Source organism: Misgurnus anguillicaudatus, chromosome 14 (genome assembly GCF_027580225.2).
Source record: "Misgurnus anguillicaudatus chromosome 14, ASM2758022v2, whole genome shotgun sequence".
In the NCBI taxonomy this organism is placed as follows: domain Eukaryota; kingdom Metazoa; phylum Chordata; class Actinopteri; order Cypriniformes; family Cobitidae; genus Misgurnus; species Misgurnus anguillicaudatus.
Genome location: NC_073350.2, coordinates 33,304,182 through 33,331,583, shown reverse-complemented (window position 1 = coordinate 33,331,583; position 27,402 = coordinate 33,304,182). Strand labels below are relative to the sequence as shown.

The following is a 27,402-nucleotide window of genomic DNA, read 5'->3' as shown; positions in this document are numbered from 1 at the left end:
CTAGCAAAGTTATGCAAAAGCTGGTTGACCATCAAGATCTAGAATGTATGATGATGATGTTGATCTACCAAGGATGTACTGCTGGTTAAGCTAGTTACAAAGCCCAGTCACCATCATGTCTTTTTAGTATTGAATACCAATTTCTGTACCTCCATTGGTAGAGCATTTCATTGGGAACGATCCAAAGGGAACACACATATGGATAAAATGTACACCTTGTAATGCACCACAAGTCATAAAAGCATCTCGAAAATGCGTAAAATTCTCTCAATAAGAAACGGCACAAGGATGTCAGTCTTTGACACAGCATATATTTCAATTTACCATACATTCATATGAAATATAATCCTCTTCAGTGTATAAGTCTTTACAAATCTATGTTTCTTTAAAAGCATACTGAATAGCAATTTTTACTAAAGGAAAGCTTGGTTTTATGGTATTGTAGATATTGACCATAAATAATTCAGTCACTTGGTCTGGCTAACGGTGCAGGGAATGCTTGGAGATTTGTTTATTTGTGGTATGTAAGGAAAAGTGCTATCTTTAATGTGCACAGAATCCATGATCCAAGCACCCCGAGTCAACGAGTTTTCATTTTTTCCCAAAATGTGCACCAATGATATGCGCACTGGCTGTCTGCGTCAATAGTTGATACTGTTTTTAGTTTTTCTTAACCCTTCTGTGAGCCTAACACTCCCTGGTAAGTGTAATAGTCCACTCCATCTTAACCGGAGTTGGTTTTCATCCCTACAGACACAGGTGGGCTTTAATACTTCTACAGAAGACCAAAGCTGTACATTGTTGGTGAGTGATTCTTGAATTCAAGCAGCATCACAGCTATATAGGAACGAACGGCCACATGTATTGAAAAATCTACTTAGTGTCGTAAAGCAGATGTACACCTGGACTCCGTTCCAACATGTAGTGTTAGTCCAATGTCCATATTTCATGATGAAACCCTAAAGCAGCATTAACAATGGAAAGGCTTTTGGAAACCTTTCACCGTATTGATGTGCCCCTAATCCGTCTGGGTCAATGTCTGTAAATAACTTTGTTCCCATTGGCACTCCCCCGGTGCATGTCACATTAAAAATTCACTCTCTATTCGATTCCAATAAGTTAAAAAAATATAAAAATAAAAATAAGAGAGCGACCACAATTACAAATGCAACAGGAGAGAAAAATACTCTCAGTGGGACTTTGGGTTTTGCAACTATTTTCAAGCCCCTATATTTTAAAGTGTCTCATGTATGACATGTTCCTCTATCATTCTTTGAAATGCCTGGGAATGTCCGCGTGTCTTCCCTTTTTGTATGCGTTTCGTTGTCTGGGAAGTGGAAACCATTCCGGAAAGTTCTGTGGATCACCGACACGTGTGCATCTCGACCGTCTTGCGACACTGTTTACACTTGACGTAACAGCACCAGTGAAACTTACAGCTGCAGCGATCTACCACCTCCACCTCTTCCGTGTGAAACCCTCGGCCACAGCACATCAGCTCGCAGCCGTCGATGGCCTTGGAGGTCTTGTTGCAAAAGCGCCCTGCAGTTCCCATGATGCCCGGCGTTCTGGGATCGTGTTCGCAGAAGTCGGGGCTCGGTTCCAGATACACCAGATCTTCATCTGTGTGTGGCTTGAACTGGGAGTTGCGTGGAACCAGGACCTTGGTTGTGCCCACCTTGCGCAGCTCCACTTCTGTTGCGCCATCAAACTTCTCCTTGATGACATTGCCGACTTTACGGAAAGGTGGCATTGCTTTCCAACAGGTCTTCACCTCGCAGGAGCCCGAAACGCCGTGGCACTTGCATTCCACCCTCATGTTGTTTAGAATTGCCTTTGGATGGTAAAAAAACTTTATTGACTGTAAATGGGTGATGTTTTCACTCCTAGATTAGTATGAAGTGTAAAATTAGGTTTACCTTTCTCCCTGCTTCATTGTTATGAAGGTTCATCAGAGCTCTGTTAGATGACTGTCCTTTACTTCTTTCTCTCACATCCACAAACGATTGAGAAAAGGCAACTCCATACGCAATGTTGTCAGAGCATCCCGACCACTGGAAACCTATTGAGATAAAAGCAATCATAGATATAAAAATATATATGGGTTAATACGCAATACACCAGCAAGCTTTTTAGTTTAAAAGACGTCTAATAGGTGTCCAAACACAGCCTAGGCTAAAATAAGGTTATGCAAATGTGATAGACATCTTACATTACCCCAAAAATAAATGAAACTTTGACCTTGGTTACAGGCATCTCACAAGTTATGTGCATGACGTAACCAAATTCAAGTTTATTTCAAGTAGAAGTTGGTTACTCATAGTCGAACAATATCACGTCTATAGTTCACCTACACAATGAAATGATGACTAGTGCTTGGCTATTCTGAATATTTTCCTCACTCATCAGTTAATCATACAAGATAAGATAATTGGAATGGGATGTGATCATTTAGGAATGTTTTTGTATTTAAAGTACTTATCAGAGTTACGCTTACAACAATGAGATTTTTGTTTGCAATATACATCAGTCAGTTAGCGTTCAGACCGAGGGCGGTTTGTGGGTGTTCTGTCTGAGGCATAGACTACAATAACTCCAACAAAACAGACGTACCTTCTGGACTGACACCATGCACGTTACGGTCACAGCCGCACTTATCCAGCTCCCCGCTACTGCAGGCCCTGGTCACTGCGAAAGCTACGCTAGCAGCAGATATGGCGTACACGAAGGCGGCTTCCCTTGTACCTGTGACAAGCAAATAACCATTAACAATCCACATGGCTTCTTATCCCAATCTTCATGTTGTAACAGCAGGGTACTACTTGACTAACCTTGGGTGACCACTTTGCCAAACACAGGAACGCTATCTAGCGTCGAGCAATTCCACCGTCTGTTGCGGAACTGAAACTGGCACTCGTCGATGGCGACCTGGGCACCCCGGCGGACGGCGTCCATCACCTCTACGTTGCGCTTGCAGATCTGAACCTGCCTCTGTATGAGACCCCGAAGCTTCTCGCATGTTTCCTCGTCGGAGATGCTCCCCACCGATGACAGCTTTGCTAGGTATCTAAAAAAAAGCAAAAACAATAAATATATGTTCACTTTTATGATGCATACAGTGTTTTAGTTGACAGCAAAGAGTTTCTGAACGTTGACGCTGGAAGGAGAAAGCGCAAATACTGTTTGAAGAAGTGGTCGACCTGCGCATCATTCCACAAGTTCGGTGACCCCACATATCTCTGCTTGTTTAAAGGACTCCGAAGCGCAAACAGCAGTAATGTAAACGCTGTGGCCGTCCCGTGACGTTCCTGGAAAGCTGTGTTAGATGAGGTAAGGGGGATGTTGAGAGAGACGGATAGATTATCTTCCCAAATCACCTCCAGGGCCAGGGGGTCGAAGGAAACACTCGTGTGAGATGTGAGGGATGAAGGTAGCACTTATAAGGGTCTGCTGAGCTCACTCAGGGTCCATCTTTTATAAAAATAGGCCTTGTTGCATGCTTGCAAATAACAAGGCCAACACGCCAAGACCGAAAACGCTTTATTACAGTCGGTACAGTCATGACATCAAAGTCGTTTCTGTTCAAGGAGTGGGCTGGTGACTTTAACGGGTTGCGTGCAGGTGCTGTCACGGATGGGCTTGTGGTCTGTCAGTTGCCTTTTGTTTGTCTTTTTGTGTGGCCCTGACTAATTCAAACACACGTCTACGAGTATTATGGTGGAAAGTCCGTGAAGTGGCTTTGAAGGCGCTGCGTTCTGTAAATACCTAATTAAGTGCGAAGCAAGAACAAGAGATTGCGCGGTTTGTTGATTCAGATCGTGGCTCACGGCTAACCCTCAAAACAAAGGCAAGCGAACGTGACTCACAACTCTCGTTGTCCTTGTCACGAAGCTTTTGTCACATTATTGCGTGTATTTATAGTAGTGTCTTGAGGTCTGTTTGATTTCAAGGGCTCATCTTAACATTGCCGTACACTCTTTACATGCTCGTACTTCTCTAGAGTTAAAAACGGCACATGTAAATCCCAGCTCTTCCTGCTCCTCGTTGCTGTTGACAAGAGCTGATTTGGTGGGCCATGGCTGGGGCAGATAAGAAACAAACACCTACTCGTACACACGACCATCATCTCCCCTCTCACGAGCTTTGATAACCTCGCCGATGACATCACAGGCCTGATGCACACACGTTCTGCTTTCTGGCTCGTTATGATGTGTTTTCATCATGTTAAGCATCTGTTAGCGACTAGCGCATGGTTAGAATTTGCGTGCATGTTTACAGCTTTTGTTTGTTCCACCAATTGTAAATTACCTTTAAGATCCTGACCCCAGAATGAATCTGGCAGCCAAATGGCCGGAGAGCCGTGTCCTTTCTAGGATTTAGAATATAAGATATCAGTACCAGATGCTCTCTTGCAATCCTATCAAGGATTTTGACGTACAAAACACCTGTGGAAATTCTGGTGCACTGTTTTGAAAACTTTTCATCTGGGAAAAAGATAGTTTAGGCCGTGAGGGTTCGTGGGTCATTTTGTTTTCATTGCTCCCCGTTTCTATCGCTTCCCGCTGTTCGTGTTTTCGAATAATCTGCTTTATACTAAGATTAGAAAAATAGGGAGAGCCGACTGTGGGATTGTGACAGATAGAAAACCTCTTCCTGGGAGGTTTTAGCGTCCCACCTGGAGCATGGTTCCTCCTTTCTTTTTGTCATGTTTGTGTTGAATTACACTGCTTTGGCCTCCGAGCACTGTCGGCTCCAGATGGCTTAGCCCGAGCGTGACTTAGCACGCAACCTTTCCGTACGAGAGACGTCGGGAGGGAATAAGACGACGTGTACAGATGCCAGGCTGTATACATTTATTCGCCTCGATCTTTGGTTAATGTATAAACAAACGAAATAATGAGAGGATGCATATTCACAGTAGGAGATCTCCACATGAAATTTTCTCTGTGGATATTGAATAATCAAATGTTGACGTTTCCTGTTTTGAAGAGAAAAGTCTTTGGTGTAAATTCGTGAAGGTAAATAGCAGACATGTACAAGCAAATAAACGTACGTGTTATGGCATCCAAGGGCCACAATCTCATGATGTTTATAACAATATTTTGATATTTACATATTTGTCAACTGTGCGTCACTGAACACTCATGTCTGTGTATTAAAAGCTGTGTTGGACAAATTTACACTTCAACATTTTTGAGGAAATTGATGCTTTTCACCGACTTATTTCCAGTTTTATTATCATAATGAAAAATATTTGTGACCCTGGACCACAAAACCATCATAAGTCGCATGGGTCTATTTGTAGCAGTAGCTAACAATACACTGTATGCGTCAAAATTTATTTATTTTTGCCAAAAATCATTTTTTATGCAAATAATCATTAGGATATTAAGTAAAGATTATGTGCCATGAAGATATTTAGTAAATTTCCTATTGTAAAAATATAAAAACTTTATTTATCGTTAATAATACGTGTTACTACTTCATTTGGACAACTTTAAAGGCGATTTTCTCAATATTTAGATTATTTTCCACCCTTAGATTCCAGATTTTTAAATAGTTGTATATCGGCCAGAGTTGTCCCTTCCTGAAAAAAAATCAATAGAAAGCTTATTTATTCAGCTTTCAGATAATGTGCAAATCATAATTAAAAAAATGACTCTTATGACTGGTTTTGTCATCCAGGGTCACACATACTGTAATGTAACTGGATTTTCTTTTATCACAATACAAGAACAACATTTTGCTTAGTTTGTAACTAACAAATTGTTAGTTTTTATTGAATTGTTTACCTTAAAATTAAAAAAAGGGGTTCAGTAAACAACTTCTGTTTTTCCTCACACAGGTCTATGACTTCAGCAGATTTCATAGGAATATATAACTCGGGTTATACGAACTATGACGTATCTGTTTGATTATTTTATTTTGCTTTTATGTTCTTTTTAAACATCCATTCAATGTCACTGTATAAAAAATTGTGAACAATTGTTACTTTAATTCCTTCTTGTGTTCCCCAGAAAAAGAAAACCATACAGGTTTGGCACGACATGAGAGTAAGTAATTTACATTGCATAATGACACATCCCAGCAAGCAATAGCCGTCATTTCACCCTTTAAGTTAACTATAGACCTGATAAAGTTTGGCTATGACTAACACACTTATATTTGAAATAAACTTTGGTTACATGTCGTTTTTAATTTGTCTGATTTTCCATCATGTAAGCAAAGTGAAAAGTGATTGCTTTTATTTATGTATTTATTTAATTTAATTTATTTTTGAGCTATGCTTAGACGTCTATAACATTTTCACTTGCCTTGCTTTTGGACGGCTATTAGACGTCTTTTAAATGCATAATTGCTTTCTGGGATGATTCTGATCATTGCAACTTTCTACATTCAGACAAAAAGAGCTCAACGGGTTTAAATGTCAGTCGAACGCTCATCACAACTCTTTTCAGGTTTTCAGAAACAAACGTGTCAGGTTTTTCTGACAAACACTTCTTGAGATCTCGGTTCCACAGTGACTCACTGATGTTGTGAATCTGGTAAACCTAAAGCATCTGTCTTTAACTCTAGAGGGCAGTGTTATCTTATTTAACTTCAGCGATAAATTGATTAGCAGTGCAATTAAGGAAGTAATTGAACTGAACATGTTAACTCATTTCTATAATCATATGAGACCAGAAGCTGTTCGTGATGTCCAAAAGAGAAATCATGCTGATATCGTTACTGATGATATAAACAATGTTTGTTGCTAGGATTTTAATATTTGTTTCTTGAGCTTGTTTGTAGTTGAACTTCCTGTTTTTCAGTGAATATTTTAGTTTAAACAATCTAAATATGAGATATACAAACACATACGCTGCCGCAGACCTGTGACGTAGACTATAGTCCTCAACCATGTTTCTGGAGGATCAGCATACACTTGTCTCTCTTGAATTCTTAAACACTTAAGATTGTGAAATTTTCACTTTCCTAAAGGAACAGGGTTGTGAACTATTGCTCCATGACATTTCTTTTTGACTAAATATGCCTTAACACTACACAACTGGATAACAACAAGATGAATGGATACTGTGGGTATGTATTTAGCTTTGCTCATGAACTTTGATTCTAGACTTCACACAGATAAAAAATAAGATTAAAGATAAGATACAATGAGGATACTTTCAGGTACTGTAAGAAAAATAAACGAGGAGGGCAAACACAGTTACTTGCTTTGGGCACAGTAGGTACAGATGAAGGTGTTGTATTTGAGCCCATACAGATTTCCAAAAACAAACTTGAGCAAAGGGTGTTTAAATGTGCCAAAGAATGCATTGTAATAATCTGTTAAATTGTTTTCTGATATCTACATTGAAGGTTTGTGGCTTTATTAAGTGCAAAAATTATCCAGAGACAGTTTTACATGTCCATTTACAACCCTAGGATTTGCATTTAGACTGAAATGGTCTATTATTACCTTATTTGAAAGGGTCATGAATAATAATGAGGAGCTCTGCTCTGATTGGGTGTTTCACAGAGCAGCTCTTTCAGTAGCTCTCTGTGTGTAAACAGATCTTATGTCTGATACAGATTTTGAGGAATAATCAATTGTTTGGAGATTGTTAATGGACGTTTTTGAGTGTAAGTTTGTGGGTTTTTTCACTATGGACCTTTAAAGCATTAATCCATTAATCCATCCAGATTATTTACTCACCACCATGTCATCCAAAGTGTCGATGTCTCTCTTTGTTCAGTCGAGAAGAAATTATGTTTTTTGAGGAAAACATTCCAGGATTTTTCTCATTTTAATGGACCTTAATGGACCCCAACACGTAACAGTTTAATATTGCAGTTTCAAAGAGTTTCAAAGGACTCTAAACGATCCCAAATGAGGCATAAGGTTCTTATCTAGCGAAATGATTGTCATTTTTGACAAGAAAAATAAAAAAATATGCACTTTTAAACCACAGCTTCTCGTCTATCTCCGGTCATGTGACGTGCCACCGTGACCTCACGTAATATGTCATCATGTCAAGAGGTCACTGAGGACGTATGTGAAACTCCGCCCCAGTGTTTAAAAGTGTGGAGAAAGAGGACCGTTCCGACATTGTTGTGTGTCGAATGATACTAATTAATGTCTTTGTGTTCGTTTATTGTTTAAAATGGTCCGCGAATGTGCCATATATGTAACCCGTGACCTTTCTACGGCATTGCGCAATTATGTAAGGTCACGCTGGCACCTCACAGGACGGGAGGAAGATGAGAAGTTGTGATTAAAAGTGCACATTTTTCATTTTTCCTGTCAAAAATGACAATCATTTCGCTAGATAAGACCCTTATGCCTCGTTTGAAATCGTTTAGAGTCCTTTGAAACTGCAATTTTAAACTGCATTAAAACTGTTACGTGTTGGTGTCCATTAAAGTCCATTCAAATGAAAAAAAAAAACTGTACTGTTTTCCTTAAAAACATAATTTCTTCTCGACTGAACAAAGAAAGACATCAACATTTTGGATGACATGGTGGTGATTAAATTATCTGGATTTTTTTTATTGACTAATCCTTTAACTATGACCTTTAACTATTTCAGAATGAAGCATTAACTATCATATACCACTAACTCAGCAGTCACAACTTTGTTTTTCGCATTGTAACAACATTGTACTCAATTTTCGGTGTTATGTTTAGATTGGTTTGTTTTCCAGCGCTCTTTTGCATGCACAAGGTTTACATAAGAAGGAGGAAACAATCGTGTTTGAGGCTCATGATATGTCATTACCATGTACAGAATTTCTTATTATTCATCTATGCCTAGATAAATACAGTTTTACATTCTACGGCACCTTTAATAAGCAGACAGGCCATGAGAGCAATACAAATTGAAGAAATTAGTTTGCAAATTATACTTTAATCTTTCATTACTTGGACTGATGGTGCTCTCAGTTTTAATTTGCAAAATCGTCCCAAGAATAAAAAATCATAAGAATATGAATTTAGATTAATGAGCATCTATAGATAAGAATCAACAATCATAACAATGAACATCTTAAACTCTCTTGGTGTATTTGTTATTTTACTTGATTAAAACAATGTAATTGTCTGTTTTTAATCAAATGACACTTTGTAATAGGCTGCTGTATGAGTAAAGGTATGTAACAACAGGTTTTACAACTTCATTACTCTGTTGTCACTGCTGTTATTTGTGTTCTCATCGCTCGGCGCCAGGATATATTTCGCATTAGGGGTTTCTCTCATCTCATGTTGCTCAGCTGTGAACTATTTATTGACTGCCCCATGCTTTCAAACATCCAAAACACTATTCTTTCCATCCCATGCAAAAATGTATCAATGTACTCTATCACTCATCCAAACAAACAATAAATTACACAAATTAATATTTGTGATTGATGCCATCAAATATTTCTCATGGCCTGTGGACTAAAGTGACTGGAGCACAAAAAACATGGTGTTAAAACATTGTAACTTTAGTTTGTCTTTAGATCTGAATTCAAGGTAAACTTGTAACCCGAAAATGTAAAACAAAAACACAGAAACAGACAGACAGACAGACAGACAGACAGACAGACAGACAGACCTTTGTTTTCTGGTGTAATTAATGATTCATTGTTGACATTTGAACACAAAACAACGACTATAAGTGAGTCATAAAATATCACACAGGACTTTAGTCATCAGTCGTTGCGGCGAGTTTATATTTTGTGATTAAGCGCGCGCTGTTGATGGATGTTTGAGGTGCGCAGGTGCTCTCGTGACCTGCACCTGCGCATCTCAAACCTTCAGACAGGTGCTGATGGACAAGCTCAAGAATAATACATTCACACATCTCACAAATAAAAAGCCCTGAGCTGTACTTCAAAACATTTCATTATGGCTGTTGAGTAACGCGTGAACTTTTTGAGCATCACGTTTATCTTTTATTCGCTTTCAACACATAGACTTGGCTACGTTATGATGAAAATCACTCAATATAATGTATTAATATTATACCTATTATGATGTATATAATGTGACATTCAAACATTTAACGAAATTTATCCTATAGACTGAGAAAATGTTTGTAGAGAGTAAGATATTAAACAATAATAATTATTATTATTATTGTATTGAGTAATTCAAGTAGGCCTAATCAATAAAACATTTTATTATTAATAAACTATGAATAATAAAATAGTTTACTTAGTGTTATGTTCACTCTGCTTTTGTTTGTAAACGACAAAGCATAAATAGTAAGACATATCTTTTCATCTAAGAGACAAGAAAAGGTAAAGATCAAATGCAACTATTTTGTTACATAAACCTGCGACATATTTTTTTAGGAGGAAAAATTTTATGTTAAGCAGTAATATTGGCAAAAAAGTATGGCTTTTTATAAGAATAATGAAATGTATAAAGATGTCCCAGAATTTCATGCAACGAATTTATTGAAATATTTGTAAAAGGAGTCATGCAATTCAGATAATACCGCAGATAACGAATTCGCGTAAATGTATATCCATGACAAAAACTGACTCAATTGGCCTGAATTTACATTAGTTATTGTTAGTTTTAATTTCCCTTCCATTTAGCATTAATCTGAATATATTTTTAAATTAATAAATATCATAATGCTTAAATGTTTTCTAGCATTACTTTATTTCCAAATATCCTACAAATACTACATACATTATTTTAAAATCACAACTATTTTAAACTTTTTTTTCGTTTTCTTTTTTTATTTCGACTTCAATCGTGTTCAATATGACCACAAACATTTTAGAATTGAAATCTGTTTAAAATGCTTAAGGAACATTTATTTATCATTTGCTTAGGGCAGCCTTGAGCTTTATTCCCACGTGCTCATTTTTTTTTTTTGTTTGGCAAAGTAAACTTGTCTAATGTCTATTTGGTTACCTGCTAATACCTGTCCTGAGAGGGGAATGGAGTATTGTACAGACTCCTGTCAGAATGATCATATTTTCTAGACAGGCAGGAGGTTTTACTTTAGTGTATAACGTGTCTCTACATGCACGAGACCTGTTACCACGCCTTTAGTTAAAAACTCTTCCATCGAAAACTTCATATAGAGAGATTAAACGTTGTTGTTTTTGCCCTGGGGATACAAATATATATAAACCTGAACACCCAGAAATGCGCACATGGACAATGAATCTTAGTCTGGCCTTAACAAACCACTTCAATTCTATTCAGATATATCGAAAGCATGTCAATTATTGTTCATGGCACGTTGCAAACTACTTTTAATGATTTATTTATACAACTTTAATGCGCTGACTATGATGTCCAATGCTGTTATTGCTGTCATACCCATGCATTGCTCTCCAGGATGTGCGTAAAAGCGCCAAAAGCGCAGCTGTGCACAACTAAAAAAGTGGCTGACACAGTGTTGCTTTCACTCCCTAAATACCTGTTTCATTTCCTCATATTTTGTATCGGGCATAAACGCACATGCATTCGCGTAATCTAAAGTTTATAAACTATTGCGCAACATACTAATACGCATTTTACTGTTTATGCCTTGTGCTTTCTGTCAATGCCACAGAATTGCAGGAAACACTCTAAAGAAACAGTTTACTATTCACAAGCACTTTTACGAAAGTTTCATAATTAAGCTTTTTTTTAATTGTCAAGTCAATTTTATTTTTAATCTTTAAGTCTATACGAGAAACTTTCACTTTAAAATTAAAATCAATTAGATAGCTTATCAATTTCCTTTAGGAACTGAGTGACTTTAACTAGTCATAACATATACAACAACACACAAGTCAAAATATCACACTGTGCACTTACAGCCAGTTGCTTGCATTGGCAGAGAAGAGCGCAAGAAAGAGCACGAGCAGCGACCTTATCAAATACCCCGATGTCATCTTGAGAACAGGGGATAAAAATCAGGTAAAGGTTGGTGATATAAAATCCGCAGGGGTTTATCAGGGCGCTGCGCTGTTGCCTGGTGAAAGTTACATGAGTTGATCCCTTCGAAAGCGATTAATCCATCATTGCGCATCCATTTGGTTAAGATGCAGGTCCGTCTGCGTAAACAGTTCTTGCCTCCTCATATAAACAAATGCAAGAGCTCGGTGTGAAGCTGATATCGTAAACTCACAAAAGCAATATCCTCTGATGCGATCACAGCGCGTGCAAAGCTTTCCACGGTCCACTTTTGCGCACCATCAGGTAGAGATGAACCAAGTCGAGAGCAGCGCGTAAAGCGACTCTAAACCACAGTCCCGGTTATGTGCACGTTATTTATTCAATCTTCAGCTCAGTTTGATAGATGCCACTTTGAATCCAGCCTGGGACTGAATGCTGGATGTGCTGACTCCTGAAGGGTTTGGTAGGGGCGGCGCGAAATTTGGGGGAGGTTTTGATGTGTGGGAAAGGAGATAAAGGCGTGTTTAGTGCATATATATTTTTTCTTGCTCTTGGCTGCCAAGTATTTTTGTAAGAGTTCTCCAGAGGCTCTCATACGGCAGCTATTCACCGTGTCCGAGGTATAACCGCTTATACTTTTTGGCAAGGTGTTTTTCTCCTGGCCTCAGTGCACCCACACGCAAGTACTTTGTGGTTAAGATGCTATTTAAAGGCTGTCTCGTATTCTGACAGCTTTGTACTAAAATGGACTAGACATTTATTGCTATTAGCATATTATTATTTAATATTGTAAGAGGGTTTGTGGATTTCAGATGCCACTTTTGAAACTCTTTTGGCTGCTTCTCATTCATTTACCTTAACACAACTAGTTAATGGATGCTTTTGTACATTGTCAAGCGTGAAATCAGTGGTGGTTTATGTGAACACACTTTGTATTGTCCTTCTCAGCAAGTCACTTACAGAGAACTTCCACCCAAAGCATATCAGTTAACACATTGTGTGTACATGTTTTACAGTCGACATCCTTATTTATGCAACAAGACACCACATGTATCCCACAAATTATGTGTAATTGTTTTTATCTGGCAAGTTTTCTAGAAAGGCATGCAAAGTGGTCGGCCGGACACCTCGCTGACCAACAGAGGGGGAAAGTGAGTAAGAATAACTGATGTTTGCGGAAAGGCAAATTGCAATGTTTTGATCTGAGGTTGTGTCGAGTAAACCTATCAAGTTCACTGTCCTCTTTTCTTTTGGCACCTTTTTGACAGACACAGAGGAGGATAAGTATATGAGACTTGAACTTGCAACACCCACATAAGCACCACAGCTCAATGTATCAGAGGGTTTCTCTTGTGTGAGGACCACTGAACCCTGTTTCATATTAAAGGTCGGTGCAGAAATCATACCACTTGTGTTATTCAAAGTTAATATTTTTGCAGTTTGTGCCAAGAACAATTTTGTAAAAAAAAACCTGAATGCTTTTCATAACAGAGCTGTAATATTGAACTTGATGAGGCCAAAGTATAAATGTAATAAAATACGGATGTGTAATGAGATATTAAATTTTTATTAAAGAAATGATATTTACAATATTTGCATTACATGCGGTTAAGTCTATCAGATTATGTGAGCATGTGCAGCACTTATTTCTTCATTATATTACACTGTAAAAAATTTGCTGTAATTTTGCAGCTGGTTGCCAGTAACTTACTGTAGAAGATAAAGACTGAAAATGTTTCACGTTCATTTAACTTTGAACAAACTGTTGTCACTAAACAACATAAATGTAAAATCAACAGTAAGCTACTGGCAGCTAGTTGCCAGTAATACCCATTAATACTGTAATTTCTACAGAAATTTTTTACAGTGTATCCTTGAGTATCATAACACTGATAGTTTCTCTTATGAGAATTAAATTGTTTTTAGCATATTGGCAAAACGTACTACAGTAACTAGTTTTAGACACTGTTAGAGAAAAGGGGAGATACAATTTAAAAAAGTAAACTGTTGTACCTAATGGGTGCATATTAGGACCTTTTTAATGTATATTGTTCCAGTGACAAATTTTGTACCTGTCTTTTTAACAATGCAATAAAGTTTGCAGATTCAACACATGCACATTCCTGTATAATTTCTATCCCATCCAGGTTCACTAATGCTCTTGAAAAATTGTACAAATGTCCCCTTAAAATAAAAGAAAAAAATCCTAGTTAAGAAAGAAGTAATTCAGAAAGCCTCCTAACCCTTAAAAGAGGTCTTAAGGGTCTTATGAAGTGATTGTAATTTTCGACACTTGATCTTACGTAATGCATAATGATGTTGAAAGGTCATGCGTTACATGTGAAACGTACACTTGTGGTCTATTTTAAACAATAAAATAACACAAAGACATTAATCAGTATCATTGCTGCTACCCAGTCTCACAAGGTTTTGTAATATAATCACGTACATTTTTGATTCTTTTTTTCGTGATATGATCACGAATTTCCGTGTTTTTCGTGATCGAATTCCTGTTTTTGTGTGATTATTTACATTGTCACTTCGGTTTAGGGAGTAAATTATCATGATTTTTTAAAAAGAAAGTGGAATAATCCTTTCACAGTGTACACTGTAAAGAATTAGCTGTAATTATGCAGCTGGTTGCCAGTAACTTACTGTAGAAGATAAAGACTGAAAATATTTAACTTTGAGCAAACTGTTGCCAGTAAATAACATAAATGTAAAATCTACAGTAAGTTACTGGCAGCTAGTTGCCAGTAATAGCCAGTAATAGTGTAATTTCTACAGAATTTTTTACAGTGTACATAAACTATCGAAACAGATCCGGCAACTGGAAAAATGCAACTATGCAGCAGAGATGATTTGGGTCTGTTACATACTTCTAAACAACGTGATCACAAGAACTTACAGAACCTTGTTTATTTCCTATCAAATACCTCCTTAAGTATGACATTAACAGCATTGCACATAAAAAATTAAGAAAAATACATACTGCATGTGTGTGAGGATGGTAAAATAGGAAAAAGTATATCTGTAATTTGTAATTGATAGCTTATAATATACCCTATACTTAAAAGCACTCTTTTTTTCCTTCTTGGACAACCAACCAATCACAATCTTCAAAAGACTGTCATACATAGCAACAGGGGTTTTGTGTTTTTGTATTTTCCTTGCTGTCAGATCGGTTCAGAATCACTCTTTTAAGCTAAGACTCCTTCTTATAAGTTTTTAAGCTAAAATTTGAGCTTAGAATACGAAATTGGTTCAGATTCGGTGTCTGGAGTACCTGGCCCATAAACACATTTGCTGCTGGTTCGGTCCAGTTCTGCATTTACTGGTGGTGATTTACTGTGTCTTGGCCCGTGTGCTGTCCCACATTCACAAAAGAGATGCAATCTGTCATTCGCACAGACACCACCGGTGATACAAGAAGAATAAGACTCATAAGAAACCAGGTTTGGACGGCTTACATGACATTTGTCTCTTTTGTATTGTTGTCTCTTTTCTTTTATTTTTATTGGGCAATGTAATTGTTTTGAAAGCACAATCAATGAATGTAAATTGATCCGCTCAGGGTTAGCATCTGTGTATCTTGTAACTCTCTCTTCAGTCGGTCTCAGGAGAGTTATGATATTTGTTTATCACAAATAAGTGTTTTGCGCAGATCTTTGATCTCTAATGCGTAACAGGTTCGTGCACACCAGCGGCCTCTTTTGTGTGATGCTGTACAATCAAATTTGTTTGTTTGTTTGTGTCTTATATAAAACCTCCCATGTGATTATACCTCACTGATTTTGTGCCGTTTACCCCGTTCAGTTCAGGAACAAGACAACATTGAAGCTATAGACAAGTGTATGCATGGGGTGCATTATGGCCATGTGTGTGTGTAAACAGTCAGTCAGTGATGGTGACTTACGACGCACCACGCTGAGAAATTAAAGACATGTGCCACCAGTGAATGAATCCATTCTTGTGGCGTGAGGCTGCAGACGTCTGGTTAAGTTTTTTTCACAGCGTGTGCAAAACATGCAAGTACACTACAGTCATTGCACAGCAGACTGCCATGCTTGTAGTGCTTAGCAACCCATGCAAGACTTGTGAATAGCGTTGGCTTTCAAATACGCAACAAGAGCTTCATCTAGAAGCGTTTAATGGGCTCAAATTTAATGCATTTATTACTTAAGGTCGTAAATATATATTAAAATATATATGTTTGCAGTTTGCTTCGTGCTTGCACTTTTAACTGCAAAACAAACCTAAAGGCATAAGGATAAGGTCACAACCTGATTGGTCAGCTTATATGACGTGTTTTTTGCGACACATTTTGCCGACCGTCCAAAACAATGCTGTGTGCAAAGCTAGCTCATTGTATGTTTATTTTTAACCCTGAAGAGTTTATAAAATGAGTCAAAACAGCACCTGTAACTTATTAACTCACAAACAAATATTTAATAACCGCTCTAACCATTGTTAACAAATTGTGTGACTTTGGGGGTTGCATGTTGTTATGATTTCCTGTTTTTAATTTGTTTAGATCTCTTTAGTCCACGTTGCGTTAACATTTCAAACCACATCAGAGTGCATTCGGAAGTGGACCGCGGCCTGTAGCCTTACAGCGGTCTCGGCCCGCTTGTTTGGTGTGCACCAACATTGACACACATGTTTCCACGGTACAGTAGAATTTGCATTTAAAGGGGCCATGCAATGCAAAAAATGATTTTCAAGAAAAAAATTCTTAGTATTTTCGTCTTGTTTTCAGTAAAAATATCTAAAAATTCTTAAATTAAAATTAAGATTAAGCTTTTTCTTGATGAGCGGAGCGACCCAAGAAAATAAGTCTAGTTTTTAGAACAAAAATATCAAATTTAAGTGATTTTGTGCATAAAACAAGCAAAACAATCTGCCAATAGGGTAAGCAAATTTTTCTTGAATTTAATTTTTTTTTTGCTTACCCTATTGGCAGATTTTTTTGCTTTATGCACAAAATCACTTAAATTTGATATTTTTGGTCTAAAAACTAGACTTATTTTCTTGGGTCGTTTTGCTCATCAAACATCTGATTTTTTTGATATTTTCATGAAAACAATTCAAAAATACTAAGAATTTTTTTCCTTGAAAATCTTTTTTTTTGCAGGGTGTCACAAGACTATTTAAGATGTAAAATAAATCTTTGGTGTCCCCAGAGTACACACGTGAAGTTTTAGCTCAAAATATCTTATAATTTATTATAACATGTAAAAATTTACACTTTGTAGGTGTGAGCAAAAATGTGCAGTTTTTGGGTGTGTCCTTTAAAATGCAAATAAGATGATGAAATTAAAACACTGATCGCAGTGATGTGGTTTGTTGCAATTGAAACTCAACTGTGCTGTAAATTATTTTCTCTTTTTCTTTCTCTCTGCACTAAATGGCTGTGCCGTGGTTGGATAGTGCAGATTAAGGGGCGGTATTATTATAATAACATCTCCTTATGACATCATAAGGAGAGCCAAATTTCAATTACCTAAATTTCCACGTGCTTGTAGAGAACTGAGTTGATCTTTTTCACATTTTCTAGGTTGATAGAAGCACTGGGAACCCAATTATAGCACTTAAACATGGAAAAAGTCAAATTTTCATGCCATGGCCCTTTTAAAATGAATAAGGAAAAGCCATGAAATGACAATATATAAGGATATGAGAGATTTTCTCCCTATTAGATTGAATTTCTTTTTATGAAAAATTCTTTAAGCACAAGTTTTTGATTAATGAGGCCTGCAAATGAAAAGAACAAAGACGCAAGTATGGGGGGCATTCGTGTTTCGCTGTGCACATACGTAGAAAGATCCATAAACGACAGATGAGGAAATGACATCAGGATCTGTAACCCATCTGCTGAGATTCTGTAAAGTTCAGCAGAGGACACCGAGTCCAAATTAAAATCAGATCCGAGGCCACCGATCCGTTTCTCTTTCATGAATACATATATTGTTATATTTTCAGACCAAAGCAAGCTGGGCAGAGTTTAGCTATCACTGCTGAAGTTTGTCAAAACTGACTGAAGAGGTTGAGAGGTTAGGCAACAGAATCATCCCTGTCTGTGATAAATTAAACCCGGAATAAACGACTCCTGGGAAAACGGGAAGAAAAGGGCTTAGTCATGAAAAGGCGTTCCTCGGCCGACCCGCCCTCCATGGCAACACAGATTGGCACATATATCTGATCACAATGGCGTTTCAAGCCCAAACAGATTTTATACAGCTTGTGCTTGCAGAGCTGTCACCAAGGCAACGGCATCTCAGTGGCATGTTAATGGCGGTGCGCTGGTCCCCTTTAACATTTACACTGAGTGTCGGGTGCCATAAACATTTCCCTTTTGCGTACTCTTGACAGTGAGTTACGGCTGCATTGCGGTTGAAGGTCTTCTCCGGCCCTCTTGGAGTCACAACTGTCTTCGTGTCGTTGAGATTGAATGTAATGCAGTGATTTACCACATACTGTATAAAAGCTTACAGAAAACACTTATGTTCATATAAATATACTTTCTGGCTCACAGCACTTGCACTTTACTAGTTATGTTGTGCAAAATATCTCACACACTTCTCAGTCTCTATTTCAATCTACAGACCTCAATCTCTGTTCTCTGCATTTTCTCAATTACATTTTTTGTACAATTTCAGTCTGTAATTTCATTTCTGATTACGGATTTAGAGGTTTTTGCCAAAAAAGCATATTTGTTACCCTGGACCACAAAACAGCACAGGTATATTGGTAGCAATAGCCAAAAATACATTGTATGGGTCAAAATTATAAAGATTTTTATGTAAAAAAATCATAAAGATATTAAATAAAGATCATGTTACATGAAGATATTTTGTAAATTTCTTACCATAAAATTCTAAAACAATTATTTATCATTAGTAATATGCTTTGCTAAGGATTTCATTTGAACAATTTTAAAGGTGATTTTCTCAATGTTTTTATTTTTTTCCACTCTTAGATTCCGGATTTTAAAATAGTTGTATCTCAGCCAAATGTTGTCATATTGTTCTACCCTTATAACTGGTTTTGTGGTCCAGGGACAATTATGGTTTAGAGGGTACTAAGAGGGTTTTGGAGCAAACGACAGATTTGTTAAATACCAATGAAATGAAATTTGTGAAAATAAGGCATTTCAATTACTGACCAATAATCTTTTTATTGCAATTAAAGCAAAATTACTGAACCTAAACATAAGAGTCTAAAAAAAGACTTGAATTTTTCGCTCGAGTTGAATATTTTCAACTTGGGCAAAGATGCGTTTTAGGCGAATGACACGTGTTTTCGGGCAAACACGCCACCCATATCATGGCATTCGCATCGCCCCATGCGAGGACGCGTCTGAGCGCGTATTTGCATCTACTAATTGTTGAACTCGCGTTTGGTGTAAACCCACAGTTATAATACAATTTATAACACTAAAAGTAATAGAATTAAAAATAGAAAATCTTTGAACTCCGTTAATTAAGCAGAGACTTTGGACAGAGCAATTAATATTACAAATTATTTCAAGTTAAATCAACTTAAAATGAAGTTTAATACATTTGTTGAATTATATTGGCATAACTAGAAATTTTAAGTTAAATGTACCCTTGTTTTAGTTCACATTACTTAATTTTCTTCCAATTTTTTAAGTAAATTAAACTTTTTAAATAGGGTTTACAGTGAAAGGGAAAGATAACAGAAGAGCATTTTAAAGAGGACATTTCGCAAGACTTGTAAAAATGTAAAATAAATCTTTGGTGTCCCCAGAGTACGTATGTCAAGTTTTAGCTCAAAATACCAAATAGATCCAAACATTAATCGCCATAATGGTGGTTTGTTGAAATTGAAACTCAATTGTGCTGTCAATTTTTTTTTCTTTCTCTCTCTCTCTGCACTAAATGGCAATGTTGTGGTTGGATAGTGCAGATTAAGGGGCGGTATTATTATAATAAGATCCCTTTCTGACATCACAAAGGGAGCCAAATTTCAATTAGCTATTTTTTACGTGCTTGTAGAGAATGGTTTAGCAAAACTAAGTTACTGTGTTGATCTTTATCACATTTTCTAGGTTGATACAAGCACTGGGGACCCAATTATAACACTTATAACTATAAGGATTTAGGATTGTTAATCTTCTAGAATACTCACATAAACTCTTGAATCTGATTGGTCAGTCATGGCATTTTATGGTCAAATAGTATTTGTAAGGGAAAGCGTCTTCTTGAGCCACTTTTCTACAAAATTTTGCTAGCGTCATGTCTTTAGCATGAGTTTAATTTCTTTCTTTAAGCTTATTAATATAACCTCAAAATATTCAAATAACTGATATCAGTGTTTCATGTCTGTCTATTGATTTATTTATTTTGTAAGTTGCTGTATATTAAGTGAGAAGCTTATCTTACTATAATGTGTTTAGTATCGATCCTGGAAACTTTTCAGTCTCCCTGGAAATCCTGATCGCCACAACACGGGTGTCACCCAAGTGAAAGTGTTTACAGGTTCCTCTATCTCAGATCACAGCAGGTTAAATTTGTTCTGGTTCGTCCCCTCGCTTCCCCTCTGCCTTCAAACATACAACCAGATTCACAGTCAATACTGCACAAATATTGACTGCACTGTTTGTATACTTGACTCGCAAATTCACATGCTTCAACTTACAGCCCAAACTAGTGTCACAAACCAACAAGATGAATTATAAATCTCAGGTATTTTTATCAGACAGTGATGAGATTCAAATTTAGTTTGGCATGGACAGAGGAATGATACATGATGCCCAAACATATTTGTCAGATTTTCAGGATCATTCATTTTAATCCATTAACATTTCAGGGTTTTAAAGTCTGGTCTGTGTTAACAGGTTCACAGACACTGTGAATGTGCGTGGACGCTTGAACCGATAACCCTGACCTTGCGTGGACTAACATTTACTTTACATGATACGTCCCACTATTTCCGCCTTAACCAAAGTCAATAGAGGAATCCTGACTGGAGTCAGTATATGACACATTGACACATACATAGACAATAAGAAAACAAAACCATACAGTTCAGCCTAAAGTCTGAATTTATGTTTTATATGAGCTTTTGATCTTAACCCAGCAAGCAGTTTTGGACTTAGAAGACGTCTAATAACCATTCAAACACAGCCCAGACGTCTAGGCTAAAACAAATGAAGGTGAACATTTAATAGACGTCTAACCAGTTGCGGCCAGTGACTTCTTTTATCAAAGATGCATAATGCGAAGCTCGTCAAAACATGTATTAAGCCCGTCATGTGTGTGGTTCATCATTTCAAAAGATGTGTTCGGTGCGTCATGTAAGCATCACACGTCATGTCAAAATAAGTGCCTGCTGCAGATGCTTCGAAGGGGTTTATGATAAAATCATGTGTAATCAAAGTTTAGTTTTAAGTGAATGTCTTGCGAGTATTTTGTGAACGTGAGCGTCTCTTTTATCATAAACCCTTTTTGACGTGTGTGCAGCAGCCATGTATTGTGACAAGACGCATGCATTGTGCACATGATTCACATGACATGACCAGCCCAGTCTCCTGAAGATGCGTATAAATAGCCAACCCATTCTCGCTCCCCAAGGCGTCAAAATCTGAAGCATGTTCAAACGCCTTCAGCGTCAGTATGAAGACGCGAAGGGTGCCCCTATGCGTCACTATATCATCGAAATGGGAACTCCGTTGCTTTCATGCTAATCCCTCAGCGTCAGATATAGACGAATCCTGGAAGGTGATGCCGTCACGTTATGCGAAGATCGGCGGGATCGTGCCGCTTCTGGACGGTAACTACTAAATTTTTGTTCCAAATTTTTTTACCATTGTCGCTTGGGGTTGGGGTTAGAACGACTTTCTGTAACATAAAATTACATTCTAACCCAAACCCAACTCTAACCCTAACCCCAAGCGACAATGGTTTAAAAATCAGAAGACAAAAAGTATAAACCAATACAGACATCCTAACCCAAACCCGAACTCTAACCCCAAGCAACAGTGGCTTAAAAATCAGAAGACAAAAAGTATAAACAAACTGACATCCAAACCCAAATCTAACCCCAAGCGACAATGGTTTAAAAATTTGAAAAAAATTATGTAGTTACCGTCCAGAAGCGGCATGATCCTGCCGATCGTTGCATAACGTGACGGCATCACCTTCCGGGATTCCCTTTCGTCTATATCCGACACTGAGGGATTAGCATGAAAGCAACGGAGTTCCCATTTCGATGATATGGTGACGCATAGGGGCACCCTTCGCGTCTTCATACTGACGCTGAAGCCGTTTGAACATGCTTCAGATTTTGACGCCTTGGGAAGTGAGAATGTGTTGAAATAGCACGAAGTGTAAAACTCGTGCAATACATACGCCAAATTCCACTTTGGCGTGCGTATGTTACGCCAGTCCTTCCCATTCACTTAAACGGTGCATCTTTTTTTCGTTTTATTTATTGGTTTCTCAATTTTTTTGCTATTTTTTACCATTTTCGCTTGGGTTTAGGGTTAGAACAACTTTTTGTTATATAAAAATGACATCCAAACCCCAACTCTAACTCCAACTCCAAGTGACCATGGCTTAAATATGGACAAAAACATGGAGAAACCTGTATATTAAATAACCTCATTAAGGAAATCTAAAATCTAACCCTAAACCCAAGCGAAAATGGTTTAAAAACAGAAAAAAATTGAGAAACCAATAAATAAAACGACAAAAAAAGATGCACAGTTTAAGTGAATGGGAAGGACTGGCGTATCATATGCACGCCAAAGTGGAATTTGGCGTATGTATTGCACGAGTTTTACACTTCGTGCTATTTATACGCATCTTTAGGAGACTGGGTAGGACATGACGCACCAAAAACATATTTTGACATGTTGAGCCGCACACATGACGAGCCACACACATGACATGCCGAACACATATTTTGAATTTGTGCCCCTCAAAAGAGAAGTCACCAGCAGCCACTGCATCTAACCATAGCCCAAAAGTAAATTAAATAAATAAATGAAACTAAACAGCTTGTAATCACTGTTGATTTTGCTTACATGATGGGATATCGGACATCTCTCAAGTTACTTTGGCAAAAACGGCATGTAACCAAATTCAAGTTTATTTCAGATAGAAGTGGGTTACTCATAGCCGGACTATATCGGGTCTATAGTTAACCTAGTCTTCACTTCTGTAAGCATGTATGTGAATGTGTGTACAGAGATCACATGTCTGTCTGTTTGTGTTTGAAAGAGAGAAATGAAAATTACAGGATATTGGGGAAACCAAATGAAATGAATGAAGCTGAATGAAATGAATGAATGAGGTTTGCGGCACAGAGCAGCTTTAGAAATAAGATCCTCTTAGAAACCGAAGTCATTTCTGTGTCTTGGTCTAATCCTGTTCTGGCCCAAAACCTGCTGTGAGAGAGAAAGAGTTACTGAGTAACCCAGTTCACTGCTCATCTCCTACAATCTCTGACCCCCGGGTGCCCTCGCCCGCCCATAGAGGTCACACCACACCCCCCTCATGTTATCGCTTTCATTCTCACATGCATGCATTCATTCATTAATATGTACTATAATGCTACAGTGTTACAGAAGTCAGGTTTAATATTATTATAAATGTCTACAGGGTGCTGCAGGGATGACGTATTTTTGTAGGCCAACCCGGAGGTTAGCAGGACACCCCTTGGACTTTTAGGTTCAGGCAGTTAGTCGTCACAGATAAACACAACTTTTTTAAATGTTAAAGTCTAAATGTGTTTACTAGAAATCAGTGGCGGCTGGTGACTTAAAATGTGTGTTCGGATTGACAGGTCAAAATACATGCTGCTGCAGATGCGTCGAAAGGGTTCACATTCACTAAATACTAGACACTAATTTAACACTAAACTCTGATTACACGAGATTAAGCGTGTATCTGGCACACGTGAGCGTCACTTTATCATGAACCCCTTTGAAGCGTCTGCAGCAGACACTTATTTTGACATCACGTGTGATGCACATAGGTTTACATGACGCACCGAACATATATTTGAAGAGTTTGCTTCCAAAACGCGATAAACACCATTTTTGAAACAAAAAAGAAGTTACTGCCAAAATCAGTATTATTTCAGGTCAGTAGTTAGAAGTAAATTCTTAATTTTACGCAAAATCCAATATCCGCCGTGTTATTCTGTCATCTTTTCTCCCTTTTTTCCCAAAATGTGATAAACGCCACTCCTCCTTTTTTTACAGAACGCAATAAATCCATTCCTGAAATTACAGCTCACCAGTCACGCAATGTAAACAAACAATGGCGGCGCGCTGAGCACACGGAGTCCTAGTTTTCCTCATCTACTTTGTACTTCGTGATCAACAAACAAAACAAAATGATACTTTAATGGCATTGCTAAACCTGTGCTGGTTTTCTGTGATGGGAAAGAAACGTAAGCCATCAACATCTAATAATTTCCGCGAGAGGCACTCGGGAGACTGTTCTCCCGACAGCATCAAGTTTCTGTCATGCTAACACATTGACCCCAGAGGATCTTATGAAAAACTTTCCATTATTTTACTCAAAGTCAACAAAAATCGAGCAAGACCAAAACATTTTACAGCTGATCGCTGTGAAAAATGTAAAGAGACGACGTATAACCGCAGCAATGTGTTCTTAATATAACAAAGTAACTGTTTTGGTTAATGCCATTAATGTTTATTTTTTAATCATTGTATACCACTAGTCAACTAAATAAATATAAAATGGTAAAGATGAATGCACATTTATACATTGATTTAATAGATTTATAGAATTTTGAAATAAAATACTGTCATGGATTTATTGCATTTTGTGGAAAAAATAATTCGTTTTTATATTAAATCTTTGAAAATCAAGTTATGGATTTGATTTTTTAATGTTTTTATAACCTAAAGATGCTATGTGAAAGTTTGTAACAGAAAATAGTGTTTTTCAACTTGTCACTTTCTTGGTATAGAAAACATGTTTTTACCGAAATTTGTCAAAATGGATTTATTGCGTTTTGCAACCAAACTCTTCATTTTGACATGACGGGTGATGCACATAGGTTTACATGACGCACCGAACATATATTTTGACATGACGAGCCACACATGATGGGCTAAATACATGCTGTGACGAGCTTTGCATCGTGCACCCTTAAAAAAATAAGTCACCGGCCGCCACTGATAAAAATGAAAAAATACAAAATTATACTTTAGAATTCATAAAAGTGTTTATCTGTGAAGATTATATTGTTGGACAAAAACTTTTGTTCAAATGGGACAGCCAGTCGAGTGGCTGAGGTTCAGCGTGTGACTGACCACTGGTTTTTGGGGTTTTAAGGGCTTCTGTAGATATTGGGATGGGGGTCGATGGGGGTGTTGCAAGGTTGAACAGCTGAGTTATTTTATTTAGTCTGTATAAAGGCCGCCCAACTGTCATAACAAAGGAAGCGAACAGTGGGGCCTCTGGACAGACAATGAGGAGTCAATGGCTCCAAAGAGCATCTCTAACACAGAGCACTCGTGAAAAGAGACGGCGGCTCAATAGGATTGAGGGACACCCATAACAAAGCTAGATCCAGTTCAATTGAGGGCATCAGTCGGCTCTATAGCACAGACTTTTGTACAGCGGGAGATCAATTTTAACATACACTGTAATAAATGCTTGGCTATATTAAACCAAATGTTGGGTCAAATATAACATTTTTAGGGTTAATTTAATGCAACAGCTGGGTTTGCGACTTTTGATTTATTAAGATGTAGTTTAAAAATGAAATAAAACAATTGTGTGCATGTGTCTTGTATAAAGAGAAAAAGGTCTTGCTTTGCTCCATCAGCTGAAACACTTGTGACAGTTATGCTTCATGAAAACTTCATCCAGTGTGTGTGATGTATTGCTGATGGACAAATGTCCTGAAAAAATAAAGAATGTAATTGTAGTTTCAATCGATCAATCTTTTCCTCTTAAAGGTGCAGTGTGTAATTTTTAGAAGGATCTTTTGACAGAAATGCAAAATAATACAAAACTATATTATCAGAGGTGTATAAAGACCTTTTATAATGAACCGTTATGTTTTTATTACCTTAGAACGAGACCTATTTATCTACATACACAGAGGGTCCCCTTACATGGAAGTCGCCATTTTGTTTCACCATTTTTCTGCAGAAGCCCCTAAAGGACACATTTTTTTACTAAGTTGTCTCCGATGATGACATGTTTGTCCGGTGGCGGCTACCGTAGCTTCTCTATGTGTTTTAAAAGCGAGGGGGAGCAGTGGACTAAGCCATTGGTTGCAATTTGCAACCTTACCACTAGATGCCGCTAAAATTTACACACTGCACCTTTAAGTGAAATGTAATGATTAACAGGTGCCTCTATGTTGGCTTACATCAGTGTTTTTTTGATGTGATTTTGAAAGCAATGTGTTTTTCAGGATAAACAGTTCTTTTTTAAAGAAAACGTGAGTGGCATTTTCTCATGCAAAACTTGCCAGGTTATAGGTGGTAGGGCTAAGCTATACGTGGCTGCTTAGTTGGTAAGTGTTGTTGGGGTCCTCTAGGTGGTTGCTATGGGCGTTATTAGGTGGTCCAAATCTAAGGGTCCATACCAGTCTGGTGTAATTCATTCTTTCCCGAAACCCAACGAACAGATTAAATTTTAGTGCAGTAATTTTACCTGACAATTGTTTTGTTTCTGTAGCTCATTTGGTAGAGCATTGTGTAAGCAGCGCAAAAATATCTTAATCTTAATCTTAAAGGCATTAGTTGCTTTGAATAAAAGCGGCAAATGCATAAATGTTATATAAACTATAAATGCACTTCGGCTGTCAAAAGATTAATGACGATTAATCGCATACAAAATAAAAGTTTGATTAATCGCGATTAATCTTTTGACAGCTCTAATCTAAACCTTTCTCTTGTGATGTAGTCGATTGACATGAAGCTCTTGGAGGATCCAGAAATGTGTAATTGAGAACAATAGTGCTTTTCAAACTCTATGTCAGCAAAGTGCTGTCAAGCAGATGTTTACACACACATTGTCAAATTAATGATTAAGAAAAGCTTTGCTGTGAGGGCCAGAGGTGGTCAGAGTTAAACTCCCTTCACTTTCAGCACTCCTCCAGGTCTCTGTTACCCACAGATTCAATGCCATCAGGCTCACAATTTCACTTTAAGTTCATTATTTACAAATTCTTCACATACATGTCCTGGTTTTGCAGGTTTTACATACTTTGTTCATCACATTGGGGAAATTTTAGTATTGTTAATGACAAGATGGGAACTCTTTACACTAAGGTTGAAATCCGGTTGTTAAATGCATTAGCCTATATAAACTAACAATGAACAATATAGTTTTTCAGCATTTATTAATCTTTGTTAATGTGAGTTAATGTCAATATAGTTATTCCAGCCTAATCTCACAAAAAAAAATCTTACATATTTTACGAGTTGGCTAATTCGTATCAATTCATACAAAGTTAATTGTGCAAAATCGTATGATTCTAATTAAAAAAAAAAAAAAAAATCCAACAGC

At 37.4% G+C, this 27,402-nt stretch overlaps 1 protein-coding gene across 1 annotated transcript; it reads right to left on the bottom strand.

Annotated features, from left to right (window-relative positions):
• Positions 1-291: 291 nt before the first annotated feature.
• On the bottom strand, positions 292-12,318 carry wnt4 (wingless-type MMTV integration site family, member 4). The gene is made up of 5 exons (XM_055184832.2): positions 11,792-12,318; positions 2,832-3,067; positions 2,614-2,745; positions 1,920-2,062; positions 292-1,834 (listed from the first exon to the last, which is right to left on the bottom strand). The coding sequence occupies exons 1-5, from the start codon at positions 11,866-11,868 to the stop codon at positions 1,364-1,366; spliced, it is 1,059 nt and encodes a 352-aa protein (XP_055040807.1). The 5' UTR covers positions 11,869-12,318; the 3' UTR covers positions 292-1,363.
• Between the last annotated feature and the right edge of the window lie 15,084 nt (positions 12,319-27,402).